Source organism: Rissa tridactyla, chromosome 1 (assembly GCF_028500815.1).
Source record: "Rissa tridactyla isolate bRisTri1 chromosome 1, bRisTri1.patW.cur.20221130, whole genome shotgun sequence".
Taxonomy (NCBI): domain Eukaryota; kingdom Metazoa; phylum Chordata; class Aves; order Charadriiformes; family Laridae; genus Rissa; species Rissa tridactyla.
Window position 1 is genome coordinate 162,953,800 of NC_071466.1, and position 21,558 is coordinate 162,975,357.

Genomic DNA, 21,558 nt, shown 5'->3' on the forward strand with positions numbered 1-21,558 from the left:
AAGTTCATAATTTATTGACAACAGTGTTTTTATTTATACCTACAAAAGAAAACAAGATGGTATCAAAAGGACAATTTACAAACTAAGAATAGTAACATAGCTTTTAGTATCCTGTGTCTGAACACCACAGATCTATGAATCTCTCAATTCAAGTCTTCGTTAATACAACAGGAATGTGTTCAGAGACCAGCAGGCGTGTGAAACAAGCCGCTGATCCCACACAAAGCCACTAACCCTTCCATCGTTCAGAGAAGTCCAAACAGCAAACTGCTTCGGGAAGTGGGAGGGGAGGAGACACCCAACTCATTCGACACCTCCCACGAACTTTTACAGATTGAAAACAACATGAACAATACTAGATGCTAATGCTTGTATCAACAAGGGCCCTCCGGCTGGTACATGGAACAGAGCGCAGCGAGCACCAGGTGGGACGGGGGCAGCACATGCCACGGTGCGTTTAGGCGTTCAACAGCCTGGTTAACACTCCGAACTGAACCAAGACCCTGGACTTCAGCTGACCTCCACGGCAATAAAGCACTGAAAGACCTGGCACAGATGTTTACGCGTGCACAAGTCCTCCCCAAAAGAAGTGAAAAGCTATAGCAGACTATAAGGCAGCTTTGGCGGCCCAGAGACCCTTTTTAAAGTCAGTCAGTGAGATGTCCTACTCCTACACCCTTTAAACACATTTCTGCATCGAACTCGCAATTTAAAAAAAAAAAAAAAGAAAAAAAAAGAAAAAAGCTCTGCATTTGCTTGCGAGGGAGGCCAAAGACAAATCAGAAGTGCCTGGATAAACGAAATGTTTCTGGCTTTCACTTAACACAAGCAAAGGAACTTCCTGCCCAAGCACTGGAATTAGAAGATGGGACAAGAGAACCAAAGTTCTGGAACATCTCTCCCTTCTCCCTCTGTGTCAGCAACCTACCTGTGTACTGCACACAAAAAAATGCGCATCCATGCCTCAAAATTTTACTCTGGGAAGAAATCAAATTAAAAAAGAAATCACTTCTGTATAAGCAAGCTCTTCCTGGGCTATAAGAAGTTCCACTCTGCTACAAGAGAAGCGGGCTGCCTTGTTCATCCATATGCGAAAACGCCAACAGAAAAAAAAACCCAAAACCCTGCACTCTCATAACGCAAAGATTATGCCTCAGAAACCAGATGTATCCATTGTCATATTATGAAATCAAGAGCAGCCAACTCCTGTTATCATCTACTGTCTCTGAACCGTCTGGTATTAGAAATAACAAGTCAACAACATGCTTTACTAAAGAGAAAACCCCCCTCACACCCACCTTAGCCTGTAAAATAAACAAGTTTTATTTACGTATTTACTAAAAATTTCACTCTTCTCTAACATTTTCTAAAATGCTACCTACCTGCGAGAGCTCAGCTCAAAGGGACCAATGGAGCAGGGAAATGCACTCAAAAGCCAGGAAAAGCAAGTCAGAGCAAGGTACAAAAGAAATAAAGCTTCAGAATCAAGATGCACTAACCAGCTCACGGCTTACCTCATGAAAAGGAGATTCCAGGCAATCTCCTCCTCCACCCCTCCTCCCCTTGCCCTCCCCCCAGCCCACCCTATTCACACCTCTTAAATTTTAGTGTGGAAAACTCTGTCACATTTTATTCAGCGTAGCGGCCTTCAGAACCTTCCCCATGGCAAAAGGTAGCTTGTAGGTGAAGGACAGACAAACGAGATACGCTGCTCATCATCTCGGTTCTGTTTAGTTTCTGGGCTCTCAAATAAGACTTCTCTCAATAAATTCAACAATAGGAATTTGAAAGCAGAAACTAATTTAAGGATACTCCACGCTTTTGCGATGCTGCAATTTAACAATCGTAGGGAAAGAACTTACTTGGCTAAACGTTACAGCAGCGGTACCTACAGCAACTATCTGGTTTTCAGGTATCGAATCCAAGGCAGGTTTGATTTCTGACCCTGGGGCTTTAATCCCAGCTTCCCTACTGCAGGCTGCTACAGGTACCAGAAGATGGAGCAGCTGCTTCCAGAGCTGCAGAAAACATCAACACTTTACCTGGGGCATTACTCTGAACACCGCCCAGCTCAGACAAATGACCAGAGTTTTCCTATAGAATGTCACCTATGATAGATTACAAGCAGTAATAGTGAGCTATTTAAAAAAAAAATAATAATTAAGATTAGGAGAAGTGAGCATTGCTCCCTTGCATTTATCATTTTAAATGAAGTGCTTTTTGGCTCCCCAAAGTTTCCCACCTCTCTTGATACTTCCTGAAATTAAGTTAACATGTTACAGAATAGAAACTTCCTCCCCTCAAAAGCGAATTTTCACACAAACCTTAGACACCAAGATGATCGAGCTGGGACCTATCTGCCTTATACCCATTTCTTTTAGAGAAAATAAAATTTCCGATTTCCTCAACATGCAAGACAAAAAAAATAATAAGTTTTCCAGTCAACTATATATATATCTCTTAAAAAAAAAAAAAAAAAAGAAAAAAAGAGGACAGGGTCAGTAATGTGGACTGGGGGTCATTTTTGCTGGGCTCGAGGGATTCAAATGGTGAATTCTAAGTCTAACCTGCATGAGAGAGACATCACAATGGGAAAGAAGAGAAAGAAAAGGTTCCTTTAAATGCAAGAGGTCTACACTGGTCACCAGCGGGTGAATGGTCTCATTTGCGTGAGGGGGGAGGGGGCGGGGGAGGGGGCGGATACTGGTAGGTGGCAGTCTGTCCCATATAGCCCATCACGTTAGTGGCAGGGGGCTGCGGAAACTGTTGTGACATGAGCGGCTGTGGCTGCTGGCCCGAGCGCCCCACCATCCCTGCATACTGCTGTTGGGTAGTGCTCTGTGAGGTTCTCCCAGCGGTGGCAGCTGTGGTGCTGGCACCATAGCCACTAGCACTGTACTCTGCAGTGCCATAGCCACTCGTGCCATAGGCAGCTGCTCCATAGCTCCCTTGAGTGTAACCATACTGGCTCTGTGCTGCCCCAAAAGCAGAATTTGGGCTCCCGTAGGCACTGCCATAGGTCTTGTTGGCTCCGTTGGCATAACTGTCACCACGCTCACGGTCTCTGAAGCCACCCGAGTCTCTCCGGCCCTCTTTCACTCCCCGGAGCCTCCTGTCACACTCTTCCTGGTACATCAGGTTAGGGTTGTTTACTGAACTGCTCGTTCGGTAACGAGAACGACCTCCTGGCGATGAATATATTAAGATTTAGTACCGTGAACAAGCCTTAAACAATGAACTCTGGTACAATTATGCCACCCTTTCTCCCCCTTCTACATCCACAATTTTGCCCACAAGGAGCAAGTTCTCTTGACTAACTTCCCTGCACAGCTCTGCATGCATCTCTTCATTTTGTTCAAGGTGTAAATACAAAGTTCAAAAGGGGTTCTTAATGCATGTATTTGGAGTCTAAAGAAACTGAAGAAATTCAGGACCAACTTGGAAATGTAACGAAACTTACTATTCCTTCAGGGAATGAGAGAAAAAATAGTTTCAAGCCCCTGAAGGTAAAGTCAGTGTATCCCCTTCAGTGATTTCAATTTTGCATGTGTATGCACACACATCCTGTTACCTGTGCTCAGGTAGGAACTGCAAGGAATTCATTAATTTAAGCAAAATTAGCTCTGTGAGGACCTTATCAGGAGAAAAAAAACCAAACTAATAGCTAAGGTAAAACAGTCAACTCCTCTTTTTCGGACAGGAATACTACAGGTACATAATGTACTGATATCTCAGCTATGAAACGGCTTTATTACCAGTCTACTGTTTGCTATCTTACTACTTCCTGCCCTCTTCCCTCCCTCAAAGTAGGGAACCTATTTCCTGTGTAGCCCTTTTCCCATGTGCCTTTACCTCCACCACCACCTCCTCCTCCTCTGTGGTCCACAAGCTGCATCAGCTTTGGATTGATGGCTTGATTGGCTTCTTCCAACACTTTGATAAGCTCCCTGGCTTGTTTCAGGTTTCCTGGTGTGAAGAAGGTGTAGGCAGTACCTTTGTTGGTACTACGTGCGGTACGGCCAATACGGTGGACATAATCTTCAGAGCTGTTCGGATAGTCGTAGTTTATCACAAATTTAACATCTTCCACATCTTGTGAAGTGCCCAGGTGCGAAGCACAGTGAAGGGGTGGGGTTGAGGAAAGGGGAGAAGAAGAGAGGACGTGCCAACGAAAGGTGGGGAGCACGAATGCAGGTGACAGTAATAAGAAAAAAAAATACAAAGTTAGTAATTGCACGGAATAAATACAAGACAGACTCATCCCAAAAGAGTAGAAGACTCACATTAAAGATTATCAGGAACAAAGATCGCTGTCCTGAAAAGCTGGTAATTTTAAAGCAGTTTTGCCCTGCACTCAAATTCACCCTCCCCGGAATGATTTCTCTGTCTTTATGTGTCAAAGACACTGATGTTTGTGAATGAGCTAACTGAATTTCATCTTTTTTTAAAAAAACAAAACCAAAAACAAAAAACCACCACAAACTGGGAAGTGAAAATGTCGTTATCAGACAGAGCAAACTAGGGTGGAGGAAGGGCAGAACTGCCACAGTAAAGCTTTTACTCTGTTGGGAGAAGTCTAACAAATAGTAACGGTAATGAGATCACTTACCTTCCACTTGGTAACATGAAATAAAAGGCAATCTTAAAAATATTTACTTTTACAGTCCTAATAAAATAGAGCAAACTACTTTCCCTAGCCTAAAGCTTAATATACTCCAGTTACATTAGTATTATTCAGCCAACTTATTAAAAATTACTCAGACCTAGAATATCTTAACTCAGCTTCGTAGTTATCACCAGAATGCATTGCACTAACATTTCACCATGCTGTTCCGTCCAGTTCTGTCAAGCTTTTGTAATTTGGACAATCCTGAAATCCATTAACAATTCCCCACTTCCAGTGTCAGACGGAAATGATCAAAATTGCTTTGTATACAAAATAATATTAAAACTTAGGATATCAGAACTGCATGCCTTACAGGAACTCAAGACTTCATAAACTTATGGGACAGAAACTAAAGTAAATGTTAGTGTAATACTTCAGTGAAAGCACCTCAAGTACCAAAAGCACCTATTTGCTATAGTATACAGTATTTTAAAAAAGCATGGTATTACAATAAGTACCCTAACAGCTCATAAAAAAAATTAAAAATCTGCATTTTAAGAAGAATATTCTGAAAATATCCCAAATAAAACACAGATTTTTGTGATTTCCTTTCCTCTTTTTTTTTTTTTTGTTTTAAAGAGAGAAACATTCTCTGTTTGTTACCAGACCGATGCACACTCCCTCCTCCTGTGGGAAACCGCTGCAGCCGATCCCGTCTCTTTGCCTTTTATTTTTGGCGGCCTCCTTTCGAAAACTCCGCCCTCTGACACGGGACCACTGGAGCGCGGGGAGCATGCATCAAGGGTCCATGGCAGCGAGAAGTCCCCACACACGCTCGCTCTGTGAACTGGCTTAGATGCTTCTCTGTAGCCCCATTTGGTTGTGAAGCGCCGGAGAACCTGGGTTCAGGTAAAAGTTTCAGGTCCTCCAACGCTTTTTGTCCCCTATTCGGGGTTCTTAGGGGCAATTGTCAAAAAAATGAAGATACAAAAATTACATCCAAAGGGTCAGACTGCATCTATTGCCCAGACTGCATCAATTTCAAGGGGGTTGTAGGAAAAATAAAAACAAGAGGGATGTAGTGACAAGAGGGGGACTTTATGTCTGTTTCTTATTACAGCAAAGGGGGGGGCTCCTCAGTCTTTGCTGACTCCAAAGTCCTGAATCACACCAAAAAAAGGGAGTGAGAAGGCAGGTTTCACAGGGGGCTGCGCGAGTCTCCAGCTAGGGTCCTTGATGCAACAGGTTTTTTTTAAAAAGGGGAAAGTGAAGTAAAGAGAGGAGTACGTATGACAGATTGCATCTTCACAGCCAGGGTGTAACTAGTCTGTCAAGCTGCAGGCTACATGATCCTCAGTCAGTCCCGTTTTGCGCATCCATCAGTAGCAAAGCGACTTGGAATTACCACAGAGGATACAAGGACGTGCTTTCCCAGCAGAAAGCACAGGGAATTGTAGCTACCGATGTAGGCGGAACTGACTTCACTGGGGAGGAGCGGGAAGAATGGGAAGGCAGGAAGAGGAAAATGCAAGGGTGTTTTCCAGACTAGAAAGTGGTCCTGGTAGAGCACACAAGCTTGCTGAAGAGAGACCAGAGCAAGTACAAGACTCTGCTTCTCCAGTCTAGCATGCTCCAAAGCGTTTGCGCACGCTCGCAATCTTCCTGCGCTTTTAGAAGATAACGTAGCAGGATCAAGAACTGAAACTGTAATTCATTTTTGACAGCTACCTGGGAAACATTCCCTTTGTGAGACCATCAGAATGGCACAGTCTCCGATTATTAATCGGGAGAGATACAAACTAGCAAACATGCTAGTCTAGAGAGCTGTTGAGACCATCAATGTAGATGTGCCCCCACCCCTGCACTGAGAATGATCTGCAGCTGATATGAAAGCTTCTGTTAAAGAAAACAAAACAAAACAAATTCAATGTTTTTAGTTTAATAGACTGAACAAAAAAATAAAGTAAAAAAAAAAATTAAAAATCAGTGCAGAGAGAGGACCTCACTCCAGGGAATTATCACAAAGAAGTCATTATGGGACTCAGAACTTACCTGGAAGAAGCTTTTTTGAAACCAATGTTCCATTAGGAAGAGGGAAAGCCCTGGTGACTCAGCCAAAAGGCGCGCGCCCCTGTTTTATGTTATTTAGGTAGAAGCCTTCACTTGCCAGGATCTTGGAGGAAGTCGTCCAGAAGTTTGCCAGTTAAGTGACTTATTTTAAGAAGCAGCAAACTCAGGGCCCCAAAATAAGCAGAGATGTTGTTCAGTAACAAGAAACAGACTCTGGTACCTTTCCCCCTTAGCTCAGGTGAAGTGGAGGACAGGAAGTGGGGAGACTGTTTTCTGAAGTGTTATCCAATTGAGTAGTTTTCGGGGGGGAGTGTTTTTTTGAGGGGGGTGAGGTTGTTTTAAATGTCTAGGCAAGATGCACAAAGAAGCTACCAGCACATAGCAAGCCTGTTTAAAAAATGCTGCTAGAGAAAGCAGCTCTCTTTCATACAAACTAGTTTCAGGCCTCAGTCCCTTCTCCCAACAGGCCCAAGTTCTAACTGCACAGGTCCAGACATGACCCTAGAGGGCAGAGACTGAAGTCCATATAATCACCTCTCTGAGGAAGTGTTGGACATTTTTTGAGGGGGGGAGGGGAAGGAGGGGTGAAGGTTGTGTGAACAAAGGCTGCCAAGTCTAGTAATGGTCTGCCTGTATTAAAGTGACCATGTGATGCACAGCACAGCCACCCTTTCAGCATACGAAAAGAGCTCAGACAACTGAGATTTTTTAACAGCTGGAGATTTTTCTGAGCTTCTTCGTAGTGACTTGCAATCATTTTGTCTAAATTTTACTACAATGAGACACGGACTCCCAAGTAGTTTGTCCTCTACCAAACTCAGGGAGGGTGCAATATTCAACGTTCTTTATTAAACTCAGAGCACTTCAGAAGTCATCCTCCTCTTCTAGAGTGGACAGATGTGTAAGAACTGTGCTCAGCACAAAGTGTTTCACCATACAAATACGCTTATTAAAAAAGGGGGCACAACTGATGCATCCAGACAGATCATTTTCATACCGCTAGAATAGAGCTGTGCAATTTTGATTCAATTACACATTTGGGTAACATGATGTTAAAGGCCATATATAATCTCAGTGGTCCTGCCTAGAAGGAACACAGAGGAGGGAAGGTTACATGTCAAGACCAGAGATCCGGAGCAGTGCTTTCTCAGATGCGAATACATCTGTGGGGTAAACATGCGTGTACACTGGGGTTGGTATGTTCGAATCTGTGGTGTGTCATACGGGGAGAATATTAGCTATTCGCTGTTGAAATGCTCTCCCACAGCTTCCTACTTGAACTTTATCTGACACGCTCTGAACTGAGAGCAATCCATCCCTATCACCCAGCAACAAAAGCTGGATTTGGGGGAAGAAGTGAGTGTGGTGGAAGGGTTGGGTTGCATAATTGGACGTCTCTTCTCCCTCTTGGCGATCGATTGGTCATGCCTAGGCCTTGCTGCAGACCAAAGCCTGTTCATTAGGAGCAGGAAGAGACTTTGAATATGAAAGAAAAAAAAAAGATTAATGTTAAAAAACGTATTTCACATGTGGGGGAAAATCACGCTTTGAATTTTTTTTTTTAAAAGAAAACATATTTCAGTCCAAAGAAGAAAAATATGCAGCAGTAGGCAAGAGTGGTCTATGTGTACAAACCTAGCCCACGAGATGCAACGTCGGTAGCAATGAGGATAGGAGCCTTTCCAGAACGAAACTCTGTAAAACAAAGCATGCTATGAAGTAAGACTTTTCAAAAAGATAAAGTTACCTGAACTTGATTTACACTAAATGCTCATTTTCCAGAATCTAGGTAAGAGGGGTCAGTCAATTTCAGAAACCCCAGCAAGTCAGGATATAACGTGTCAAGTATTTTTCAAATTCCAGCTCTTTGGTTTAAGCAATTTTCCCCACTGTGTTCTTGTCATCCCATCCCCCCCCAAAAAAAAAAAAAAACAAAGCCAAGGCACATACAAGCACTGAAATTAACAGTGCAAAGGCAGTTCTTTTGAAATGTATCTATCAGGCAGAGAGAGAAAAAGAAAAAAAAAAAAAAGACAACTGGACAAAAGCACGTTTTGGTAAATTACATACAGCAGCCCGAGTTAGTCTCCCCTCAGCAATGGACTCACCATTAAGCACCCAATCTCTTTCTGGCTGACTCTTGTCTCCATGGATACACATAGCTGGCCAACTGCCAAACAGAGATGCACATTAGTATAGACAGAAAGTACACATATTAAAGGCAACAGGAAGCTTTATTGGCATTTCAGTAAAAAGGAAAAAAAAAAAAAAAAAGACTTGAGAAATATTTTATTTCCTGTCCTCCTATGACCTGTATTTACCTAGCATGTATACTGGTTTGTTTCTTGCATGTTAAACCCACTACCTACATCAACAACCATCTAAGCCAAATCACATTTGCTATATTGACACAATCCCAATCAGCAGATCAGTACTCCGATACACTAAAAGCTGCCAAGCTTACAAATATTCTCTCTCTCCTGCACTAATGCTTTGATGGACTGAAACCTTCTGGGAAACTAAGACTGAATTCAGCCAAGAAACAAATGGATGAGTTGTTCCCAACGACAGCATCATGAACATTTAAACCTTACTGCTTCTGATTACAATTTCTGTTTCCCACTAGAAACAAGGGGAGGGAGGGAGAAGCTAATCACCCATCTCTGCGCATCCTTCGAGTGAGATCATCACATCTCCTCTTTGTCTCCACAAAGATGATAGTCTTGTTCTCCTTCTCTGCCATGATTTCTTCCATCAGTTGTATCAGTCTAAAATAGACACAAGAGCCAAGATGTATATCCACATATACAAGAATATAGGAGCATTTACATTAAGAACATACACAATATGCCTCCCCATAAATAAGTCAGTGTCACTCACACAGAATTTATATGTGTTGTACGACAGTATGGCTAGAATATATGCCATAGACTAGTTAATTACAGGACTTATTTTGTACTATTCAAGGGTTAAATAATACGGCAAGTAACTTCACATATTTGGCTTTCAAAGCAATGTAGATTTTTTAAGCACAACAAAAAAATGAAATGGTAGGAAAATCAACTTACTTGTGGTCTTTCTCGCTTTCCATGCATACATCCACTATCTGCAGGATATTGTGGTTGGCACTCAGCTCTAAGTTTCCCACATTGATCTGAACATAGTCCTGCAGGAAGTCCTCGGCAAGCTGGCGCACTTCTTTTGGCCAGGTGGCACTCCACATCAGAGTCTGTCTGTCAGGCTAAGAAAAAAGGAAAACAGATTTATTTGAGGCACAGGACTTTGAATAGGAAACCGAAGGAGGCTGTCCTTTTAAGAGGTTCACGCACCCTTATCTGGTCCACAATTTTACGAATTTGGGGTTCAAATCCCATGTCCAACATCCTGTCTGCTTCATCCAGCACCAGGTACGTACACCGTCGAAGGTTGGTTTTTCCTGCCTCGAGGAAGTCAATCAAGCGACCTGGTGTAGCAATGCAGATCTCCACACCTTCAAAACAGAATGAGGAAAAAGAGTAAGGCTCTTCATTTGAATGTCAATTGGTATTTTTAGTCAGAATGAATCACCTTCTAGAGCAAAATTGTTAAAAAAAAAAAAAAGCACCACCCTCATTCGTATCCAAGATTGAGTCACTTCAGTAGAAGCCCTAGTTTCAATATTTTTTTTCCATTCTGAAATTACTGTTACAGTGCCATTAGAATAATAAATGCAGTATAGAATCTAAAAGCTTGCTGTCAGAAAACACCAGCAAAGACCTGTCCAAAAATCAGAAGTAAAATAAGCTTCTACTCAAGCCTGACCCACCTACATCCAGAATTATGCAGTCCAAAGAGCTCTGCAGAAAAGTAAAAGCAAACTCCATCTAAACTCCCTATGTTAAGCAAACATTAAGTGCTCCTCTTGCTATACAGGTCAAATTACTTCCACTTACACCATTTTTTTCAAATACGTACCAATAGTGACAGACAACCATCCTGCCCATATCTACTAGCGTAAAAACAGAATTCAAGTATTCATAAACTAGGATCAGTTATGATGCTTTATACATTCCTTAAAAAGAGGAATTGGTTTCCACCGATTCACAAATCTTACAGACAAGTCCTTCAGTGTCACTGAAATGTCCACAGAAGCTAAGTTTAGGTAAGCAGTAAGGTGAAAGAGAGCAAAACCCCAACAGCGTTCTTGATACTGCACTGATAGATGCAGACTATTTCGTGGCAACCCTGACCTTTTTGTCTGTATCAACCTGGACTCCTCAGAGCTGTCAAAGCTGGGCATTCTTTTACTTTCTATAAAGCTCATGCAAGAATTAGATTTCTAATGGAGCCATTAGTCTGCGAGGAAGACTGAAGAAACTGCAATTTCTGTTGTCAAGAATGTACTCCTCCATAGTAAATTCACTAAATATACTGAAAAAAAAAAAATCACAATTGAGAAGAAAAAACCCACGTTTTCTGGACTTTAGCTATTTAACAATCTTTGCTGCAGAAAATACTAAGCAATCATCCAAAGACAGTAACACCTGAAAGGACTGAAAGCACTGAACCCGCTCACATGCTCTAACCAAATGGTTTTCTTCCTAAGCCAGAGAAAACCTGTTTTACAGCACTCCAGAAAGGTGTGAAAAAACCCACCAAGCTCATCCTCCCAAGGTCTCTTCATGTAACCTTTGACTCTTCCATTGAAGATGCTACTTTTGAATTGGAATGCGCTACCATTTTCTTGAAGAGAGCTATCCCACAGCCTTCTACCATGCATACCTTTATTCCGTTACCGCAGTTTTCAATAATGACTCTGCAAACCGCAGTGCTAAGTAAAATTTTCAGGTTTCTTGAGTTGATTTGTGTGTGTGTGTGTGTATATATATATATATATATATATACATATATATATATATATAAAAAGCTTACCTTGAAAATACTTCTTTCATCTTTTCACATAATTCTATTACATTTTTTTAATCTAGTAAAGATGAAAGCCATCAGCACATTCCCGCATTTGAAATTGTACATAACTAGCCCTTGACATGAAAGTTAGGTCACCTGAGCACTACCGTGTTACAGTGCTTGCTGTAGAACCAGGGTTCCTCATCATTCCCCACTCCAGCTCCTTGCTATGTACAGAAAGGCAGTTACAGAACATTATGGGGTTCATGAACAGAAATAGAGCTTAGTGCTTAAGAACAATAAAAAAAAAAACACAAGAAAACCCACTGCATAAAGAAGTTTCTATACATTCAGAAATCCAGTTTGATTATTTGAACATGCCTGTGGAGAAAACTTGCGATCTAGCTTACGAAAAATCCTTCAATACGCTTGCTACTACTGCATTTCCTCAAAATAACCTCTTCTCAAACTGCCAACAGCAATTTTAAAATTACCTCTTTCTAGATCTCTGATCTGGGGACCTTTGGGTGCTCCTCCATATATGCAGGTACTCTTCAGTCTTGAACATTTGCCATAATCATCAGCCACCTGCTGCACTTGCTGGGCCAACTCTCTCGTAGGTGCTAGAACCAGACACTGCAAAAGGAATCGATTCAGGATAGCCAAGCTGCATGTACATCCCTAACTTAAGGGCTCCACATGGATACCATAAGCAAAGCTGGACCATCTGCTCTTTATTAGCTAAAACATTTAAGTATCTTTAGACTATGTCAGCAATTGCACAGCATTTCGACTAATGAGTGGGATGTTCACATTGTGATAGTAAACATTTCTCTACTTACTATTCAGACATACCAATTAAATAAAGTACACATCTCATTAACAACTCCATGCCGCACACAAAAAAAGCAACAGAACTGACAAGCACTTACAATTGGGCCATCTCCTCTCTCCAAATATGGCTGGTGGTTGATGTGAACAATTGCAGGCAACAAGTACTAAAAGAGAAGAACTTCAAGTCAAGACAGAGGACTTCAATATTCGGTGCCAATGATCATCTGCCGTGACAACTGGACCACAGCAAAAGCCCCCTTAGCCTAACATCCCTTCAAGAAGCCAAAACCTCATGTGAAAGACAGCGAGAAACCTTGGCTATATAGTGATCAGGATTATGCAAAATCAGATACTTGTTATCCAACAGAACATAAGATTTTCAGAGCTGCTGACGAGCCATACCTGCTTTGACATGAGCACAAAACACAGGTGCTCAGCACCTCTGAAAGAAAGGCTCGTTTAAATTTGGAATCCAAGTTAGTGGAATTCAGCAATCTTGTCTCTAACCAATGCTTCTCATAAAGGATAAAATTCCTTCTTAACCACTGCAGATAAAATTAATCTATACCTTGAAGACTCAACCTTTACTTATTCTTTACTTTAACTTGCACAGTTAATAAAACAAATATGCTAAAGAGCACATGCTGGTTTTTAAACCACAGTGTAAGCACAGACCAAAGAGAAGCGACTAAGCAACCAAAAAGAAAGGTATGCTGTGAATACAAAATACATGCCTATGAATAAGATAGGCTAGTTGAGACTTAAGTCTCAGCCATGATGCAATAAAGCATGCTTTAAAAACATGTAATCATCTCACTTTATGTTTGCAGTACTGACAAGCCCCAAAATTACTAACACGTAGCCAAGGGTAATTTCTGCAAAGCAACGAGGAAAAGTAACCAAATAAATAAAAGGGAAGAATACATACTGCTAGTGTCTTCCCAGAGCCGGTCTGTGCAATGCCCACCATATCACGACCACTGAGGGCTAGTGGAAAGCCTTGGCACTGAATTGGAGTGGGTTCTGTGAAGTTCTGGTCCATCAAGGCATCCATCACATACTCTTAACAATTTAAGAAAAGAAAAAATTTCTTAAAGGATAACTGAGGCTTCAGAAGACCTTTTAGAAAACAGAACAGGCCTAAACAGTTATTGAGTAATCCTCATTATCTTCAATAATGGCAGAATACTTACGCGGAAAGCTACACTGGTGGAAGGCAAACACAGGCTTGGGGCAGCCCTCCATTCCTCGAATTGTTATCTCTTTCTTTCTTCGCAACTCTTCAACTTCATACTATTTATGTGGCAAAAAATAAAATAATGCAAAGAAAAACGTCAAATGTCAGTACGGACTTAAACTGCGCGCTTCTAACTATTAACTCCTCACCTCTACATAAGAGCTTCGTTAGAGAACTAAAATGAAACAGAGATCTAATAAGGACTGCTTTCTTAAGGATTTTATCTTGAAATTGAGCTATCACATAGCTTCTGCAATATTCAGAGGTATGAGCTCTCTTCTATAGTCTAGAAGGACTAATATCACTCTCTTCTTCCAACCAGCCCTTTTTAATGAAAAGTGTACCAATATAGTATTTTTAAGAATTTCACTCTTCTTCCAGAGGCCAGAAATGATCAACAGCTTCAAAAGTGATTAGAAACAGAGAATCAGATAAGAAACGTGTTTTATGTGGCAGTGCTAAGAACTAAACAAAATAAATGGGCCCTAATGCACTATGAACAAGCAGAAGGCAGGGCAGTCCCCCTCCTTCAATTAACGCATTCCAGAAGTGGTTAAATACAGAGCTCTTGCTGGACAACTTGCAACTCAGAAATGTTGCTTGGAATCTTTTCAGAACCAGATTTTTTTTTCCTGCATGGAAGAAGCCCAGGCAATGTCATAACGATACCCAAAGACCTCACAATTTTTTTTAATAATGGAACTTCCTAAAATATTTCTGAAATGTGTAGATATAAGCTTAATTTTAGGATTAGAAAAAGTGTTTTATTTTTGTCTAGGTTATCTTGCAAATCCAACTGCACTTTGCGACATGCTTCCACAATTCATGACCTTATTCTAACGCTCATTAAAAATCAACAGGAAAACACACAACACCAAACATGCACTTTATCTAAAGCAATAAATGTAATAATTATGGGAACCTCTTGAGCTTGAATGAAAAGGTAAAAAAAAAAGAAAAACTCCTGGGAAAAACGTGAAAATCCTTGTGGTTGGTTAAGGCAAAGACAGCCACAGCAGTTATCGCTAACTGTGGTTCAGTAGTTCCAAGCTGTTGTCTCTTTAAAACGCCAGTGCCTCCTTCAACTCCTTTATGCCTTATAAATAGCTTATGAATATTTCACATGAAGATTTGTAAGTCTATGTAATTGGATAAGAACGTTTTGTTTGTTTGTTTCCTCGTGTTAAGAATGAAATTTCTTAGTTTCTAAATATAAAGAGACATTAAAGAGGGAAAAAATACTTTGGACTCAAGAGGGGTAGGAAGGGGAGATTACTCTATCTACAGAGTAAATACAAAGTGTTCTGCCCAGTTTTGAGCCCCCAATATAAGGAGGACACTGTTTTAACAGGGCATGTCCAATTACGGGGGGAAAGCTAGAGGCTGGAGCACAGGCGGTACAAAGAAAGACTGGGAGCACTAGATTTGTTTAGCTTAGAAAAGAGAAGACTAACAGGGGAATTTAACTGCTACCTTCAACTTCACAATGGGTTGTTAAAGAGAACATGTTGCAAATAATTATTAGGAGGGGAAAAATACCATGAGAAACATTAAGCCCTGGGAGAGACCCCCAGAGAGGATATAAACTCTCTCCACCACTGGGATATTCAAACTCAAAAGGACACGGCACTAAGCAACCTCCTCTAGTTTTGTAGTTAGCCCCGCTCTGAGCAGAGGATTAGACCACATGGCCTCCTTCAGCCTGAGTTATTATTACCATAAAATATTCTTTCAAATGCTTCTCTCATAAAAATAGCCTTTCAAATGTTTCTCTCATATTTCTGCCACTTAGTTCGTTATTTTAGGTTCTTTCGGGGCCTCCCCAGTACTGCAACTGTCAAGCCCTGTACGTTTTATCTGCACTGATGAACAGCTAGACCAGACAAGCATTATGATGAAGAATTACAAATGACCAAACGTAAAATATCTCATATAGAAACAGCTAAGAGCGGAAGCACCACCTTTGCTAATGTTAAATACCAAAGGCAAACAGAACCGGTATCCCGTAGGGTACACACATACCAAACAAGCTTAATGAAAATACAGTTCTATTGCACTGTCCCAGACTTCCTAGGACGAGTCTTTCCACTTGTGACATTTTCTGTTGTAGACAAAATGGAACAGACAGGGTCCAAACACTTACCGGAGTAAGCCTGGCCACTTCCGGATGTTCCACGTAAAAATTCTTCTCAAACTTGGGCAGTTCATTTAAATCCCATTTTTTCTTACGTAAACGTTCCCCCGGATTACCGAATTTCTTTGGAGGAAGAGGACCTCCACGACTTGCTCCAAACCTGGGAACGTCAACATTCGTTATGAACAAGAGTATTTAATTGCTCTGTAATCTGCAGGTTTCTTAAGCATTTTCCACTCTTTTTTTTCTCCCCAAGTTCACATGAACACAACATTCTAGAAAAAGTCACTCCTCCTCTCCATCCCCCAATCACTATGATGGCGTACAACTTCTTGAGATAACATAAACCTGTTCTAAGTCAGTTCTAAACCCAACACCATCTTAAAGTTTCCTTCTAGTACAACCATTTTTAAGTCACTGCCTTAAAGCCCCTCTCTCCAGGTCTACCTCAAGGTTCCCTCCCTCAGGACAAAGCTGCAGGTATACCTATAGCGCTTATCTGTTCTTGAAACATACAGTACACTTAAAACATGTTAGATGAAAGGGAGAAGAAAAATCTCTAACTTTTAAGTTCCTTCTATCTCTCTCAAGGTTAGTTTTATACAAAAATAGCTACTTCACTGTCTCCCCCTCTATGTCTTCTCTCTTATCAAGCGGTATGCCTCGAATGAAAAACAGAAGAACAGAAAGTAAGCAAGTCCAGCCAAGCCTGCAAGTCCATCTGTAATTCTGGAATCAAAGAAATAAAAAAAACCTAGAAAAATCTTTTTAAACCAGAGTCTACCCAGGGGGAAAGTACCTGGGAAAAATCGCATCTCCTCTCTTAAATGCTTTTGAAAAAAACTGAAGAGAGTAAGAAGCTGATGTTTATTCTGCTAAAAAAATTCCTAACTAGCAGAACTACTAAGAAGTTACTCTTCTTTCTCTTGTAAATTTTCTTCACCCAGTTAATTTAATACACTTGAGAATGTTAAGAACTAACTGTAATGACCAACTGATGCATTAGACACCACATGAGCTTCTAGCAATGATCTGTAAGAGTAACTGAAAACTGAGTGGCATAAAATGATTATTTACTGTAAGTATTATAAATTACATATTTTAAAATGCCACAAAAGAAGTCATAGCTCTTTCATTAGTATCATACAAACACAGCAGAGGGTACTTTTCCAAATGCCATCAGGTCAAATTTTGTCCTAATTCAGATTTTGGTCAATAAAGCTACAGCTTTTTGCAAGACACGAACTCATGAGAAATGCTCGTTTAAAACAAGACTTTTATTTAGACAGAAAATCCAAAGCGTCTGCACCTTACCCAGGCAGTCCACTAGTAAATAAAAAACTGTTAATGCAACAAACCAAAAGCAACAAAAATCCCAAAGCAACCTCCTTAGACTAGTAACTGGGGCAGAGAGTTGCTAAAAAATAAAGATCTGAAATAAATTTCTCAGTTCTCTTCAGTACAAGACTATCTGTTCAGTCACTAACTACTTCTGTTCTTTAAATCACTTTCCAATGGAAACTACAAATTACAGTGATTAAGAGACCAAAAATACAGAACTCAAAATCAACATATTAACAGGAAGAAGGGGTTATACTGTTGGAAAAGCTAAGTATAGTACATATAATTTAACTTAAAACCTGCTAAATAAGTTTTAAAATGTTTGCTTTCTTGCAACGGTTTCATTAAGTCTTTTCCCTCTGCTATAAATACCCCTTATTTTCTCACCAGTATGTCCATCAGATCCCCCAGATGACCTGCATAATTATCAATTTTTGTCATATGAAAAGACTGTGAAACACACCTCCAAAAAATTTATTTTAGCACTAAATTTTCTTTCATGATGAAGTAAAAAAAAGTAGTACAGATTTTCATTTACAGGAACATTCACCTTTATTGACTATGTCTGCTACTGATCATGCTAATTTGAGGTCAAAACAACAACTATTTCTGTATCCGAGTAGTTCCAACAAACCCCATAGTCTTGCTGAAGCAGCCAGAGGTTCAAAGGGTCAATGAGTTTCCTTATGAAAGGAAACATACAGAAGAACTGATTGCAAGACTGGAGACTGAAACAGCTCAGTACTGTGAATATTTGCTCCCCAGCTATCCAAAGAGAACAGTCAATACATAATACATTTTACATCGAAGTCTCGCAGTTTAAGTTCTCCATTCACATACACAACATAGCTCTATGCTGTTCTGAAGGAAGCGAGCCCTACAGCAGCCCTTAACACTGCCTCTGCTGAAGTTTATCTGCTAAACTGGCAGTAACTCACACTTTACATTGCGATTACAAGTAAAACGAGTTTCCAATTCCAGTTAAACAGATTTAAACCCAAGATTATACCACTGATTTGCCAACAGTTCTTTTTTCAAGTGTAAATTCAGACTGACCCAAAACATTCTTCTCCAACACTACTGGTGCCATCATTTCTGCGATAGAACCACATGAATTTGTTAAATTCCAGAGCAAAAAAGTACAACTTTGCGTTGTAAGTCACCTATAACTCATTCCTGACAGGAGGAAAACAGAAAGCCTGTATTTGTTTAGCTTATGAAAAGAATCAGCACCAAGAAGGTGATAAGCTTTCAAATGGCACTTAACCAGCATCCTGAGTGGTCCAAAATTTTATAGAGGTTATTTGTGAAGTATGATGGGTGTCAGTGGTTGCAAATATTTTCACACCTTAAATAGACATGTGTAACAAACTGAATCCTGATGCATTAAAGCTTCCAGGACAATATGCCAAGAAAACGATTTTCCATGCAAATGTCCAAAAACTTCACAAAGAAGCATGTAGGCTCTCCTTTTACTTATGTAAAACCCCTGATCTAAGAGAGAAGCATCCGTCTACAACCAAAGTCTTTACACAAAATGAAATTACACAAATTCTAAGGCATGTCAAGTGTCATGACAATGCTTTGGACAGTGTTCTTTTCAGTAACTATAAATCTGCATACTCAAACTCACTCACTAAACTCCAAAAACAGCTGGGGTCTGAACTATCTCAGGCTTGCCAAAGCATTTACTCCAATATCCTTGTGTTAAACTGAGCTGGAAATCTCATAGTGAAAAAACACCAGAACCCTCCTGTCTGTCAAAAAAATGAAAGTATCTTTTAATTTCAGAGTGTGAAATGTGTGTGTAAGATAAAGCAAGGATACAACTATCTCCCTCCACAGCTGACCAGAAGCTAAATATTAAGATGCGTTGCAACACATAAACAAAATATTCCTAAATCTCCCGGGGGAGGACAGAAAACAAGGAGAAAAGGAAGGGGGGAGAGAAGATTCCTTAACTGAGATCTAGTCTACCATATTAAGAAGAACAGGATCCCACATGATATGTTTCTTGTTAATCCTTGAGAGTAGAGGCCTAACTACTTGTGATCTAAAGTACAGAAAATGCCACTCTCCTAAATTAGTTCTAACTTTCTATTTAAAAAGGCCTGGGATGAACATCTTATTACTTTCAACCCTTGAAAATATCCAAGTCTCAAACTAGTTATATACTATAATGCCATTGTATTTATTGCTACCATCCTCGGAAGAAAAAAAAGAAAAAAAAAAATCAAACCCGCAAAAACCTTTTCCAAGCCAACCTTCCTTGAAATAGCAGAATGAAGAGTATCAAGCCCTAGGCCTCTGCAGTGCCACACAGACAACTCCTGTTTGACTGCTACGTAAGCTTGGTCATGCTCATTAAGTGTGATCCAGGGCCATGTTTACCAAGATCACCCTCCCGAGTATGCAAGTCCCCTGCACGGCAGCAGTTTTCAATCTCATTTCCTCTCACGATAAGCCTGGGAGTGCAACTGAGAAAGATCTTTCACCAACTGCCATCTTTCTAAGGAAGTCCAGAAGGAGCAATGACAACCAGAAGGGCAGACGGTCCAACCACCCTTACCAGGACCAAGACCTTCGTGGCTTGCGGGGAGGGGACGATGCGGGGGAAGCAGGGTCAAGGATATGAGGGATAGCAGAAAATAAATTAAGGGCAGAGGAGAAACTGCAAGCAAGACACACACGGTTACATATGAACGACGGAAAAGCTAAGTAAAATAAAATAAACAAACCACAACCCTTTGCTTTCAGAACCGTACTAATAAAGACTCCAGCTCCCCCCCCCACCCTACCCCCCCAACGAGAATTTTTGGGGAAAAGATCTCCCCCCAACCACAAGCTGAACGCGCCCCCCTTGTCCCCACTCCCCTCCCCGACCTTCCTCCCACCAACGCGGGGGACACGGCTCCCTCCACCGCCCCCCATGCCGTGTCGACCCACCGCCACCCGCGCGCCCCCTCCGCCCGGCCCGGCCTGCCCTTCCCCCCCCACCCTTACCCGCCGCGGTCTCGGTCGCGGCCCCGGTCCCCGAAGCCCCTCATCGCCCCCGGAGGGGTGGGAGAAAGGCAACGGAACGCCGGCCGTGGGGACGGCGAGGGACTGGGGGTACGGGGAGAGGGTCCAGCCAGGGGCGGCTGTGTCTCGGAGGAATCGCTTTGCGCCACCTCGCTTCTTTGGTGGGATACAAAAGGAGAAGTGGTCAGTGGGTCAGAGACCCGCTGGACGTCGGCGGACGGAACGGCGGGGCTCTCGGTCGGCTCCAGGGCCCGTGAAGTGTGGAGACACCAGCGTCTTCTTCCTCCGGGCTCCCGGCACAAAATGGCTGCCGCCACCCCAACCCGCTTCAGTTACGTTACGGGCGGTCCGGCGCTGCGCAAATTGCGGCCCTCGAAAATACCTACTCCTATTCCCGCAAGCCAACTACGCCCCGAACTCGCTTAGCTAAACAGTGCTCCGCGCGGCAGGCAGGGTACGAAAGGTACGTAGCGTCCTTTACTTGAGCCAGCCCTCCGCGCGAGGAAGAGAGGGAGGAGAGTAACGCTCTCTCTATTCCTCAAAGTCTGCTACGCACGGAGTAAACCCCTTAACGCGTTCTAGACGGTAGGGAAAACCCAGGCCGAGGCGTACGTTACGTAAGTACACGGCGTACGCAAGCTGCGTAATGCAGGCCGGCGTAGGGCCGGAAGAGCCCATGTGTTTGGCGTAAAATTCTTCCGCGGGTTGTGCAGGCAGGCTTGGCGGAGGGTTAGAGGATTTACGTTGATTCTGTCGCGTAGCCAGGTTTGGAGAATACGGCCTTTCGTCTACTCGCCCGCGGGCCCCGTGGCGGTTGGCAACGGCGTTGAGGAGACAATAACGGCAGCCGCGGCGGTCCGCCCCGCCGGGGGACGAAGTGGCCCCCGGCTCTTCCCGGCGGCGAGTTGGGGTCTTTCCTTGCGGTTTTTTTATGGGGTTTTTTTGTAAGTTTTTTTTTTTTCCCTGGCAGATTAGTAGGGGGACGTCGGCGCAGCGCTGGGGCAGGTGCGGGAGTGACAGCCATGATGCTTGCCTTCGCCTGAGCGCCAGGAGAAAATGGCATCGGCGGCCCTCCTGGTCACACACCACTCTCGGCGGCGACAGGAGGTTCAGGGCAACCTCTCCAGAAAGTAAACTGGTAAACTAAGTCACCGGGTGCTTTCTGGTCTGTCAGATGGTCAAAAATCAGATTGCCAGAAGAGAAAGTCTCTACTTTCAGACCCTTGAAACAAATAACCAGGATGGAGACACAAATCGTTTTCCATTTTAGTTTTACTTGCTGGATGGATGGCATATGTGAGAAAGCAAAAAGCAATCTGGGTGCTTAAAATGGTGGAAGAAATTTGGGCCTGTCTGAGTGGGTGGGAGTCAGGTGACAGTGGTACTTGTGGTACCAGTGGCTGGTGTGGTAACAACTGGCACATGCGA

General features: G+C 42.1%; 1 protein-coding gene across 1 annotated transcript; it reads right to left on the bottom strand.

Moving 5' to 3' along the window:
- Positions 1–10: 10 nt before the first annotated feature.
- On the bottom strand, positions 11–20,435 carry DDX17 (DEAD-box helicase 17). The gene is made up of 13 exons (XM_054188740.1): positions 20,113–20,435; positions 15,778–15,928; positions 13,591–13,690; positions 13,326–13,459; positions 12,496–12,561; positions 12,058–12,199; positions 10,006–10,166; positions 9,745–9,917; positions 9,334–9,444; positions 8,785–8,846; positions 8,312–8,371; positions 3,853–4,092; positions 11–3,185 (listed from the first exon to the last, which is right to left on the bottom strand). Exons 1-13 carry the CDS (start codon positions 20,154–20,156, stop codon positions 2,662–2,664), a joined length of 1,968 nt encoding a protein of 655 aa, XP_054044715.1. The 5' UTR covers positions 20,157–20,435; the 3' UTR covers positions 11–2,661.
- Positions 20,436–21,558: the final 1,123 nt, after the last annotated feature.

What these genes read in the sequence shown, in the direction of transcription:
- DDX17 (XM_054188740.1), bottom strand. Translation starts at nt 20,156, where the DNA reads ATGAGGGGCTTCGGGGACCGGGGCCGCGACCGAGACCGCGGCGG. An exon ending in CGCGACCGAGACCGCGGCGG is followed by an intron (nt 15,929 to 20,112) that starts GTAAGGGTGGGG and finishes TGACGTTCCCAG; the next exon opens with GTTTGGAGCAAGTCGTGGAG. An exon ending in GAAAGCGAGAAAGACCACAA is followed by an intron (nt 9,445 to 9,744) that starts GTAAGTTGATTT and finishes TGTCTATTTTAG; the next exon opens with ACTGATACAACTGATGGAAG.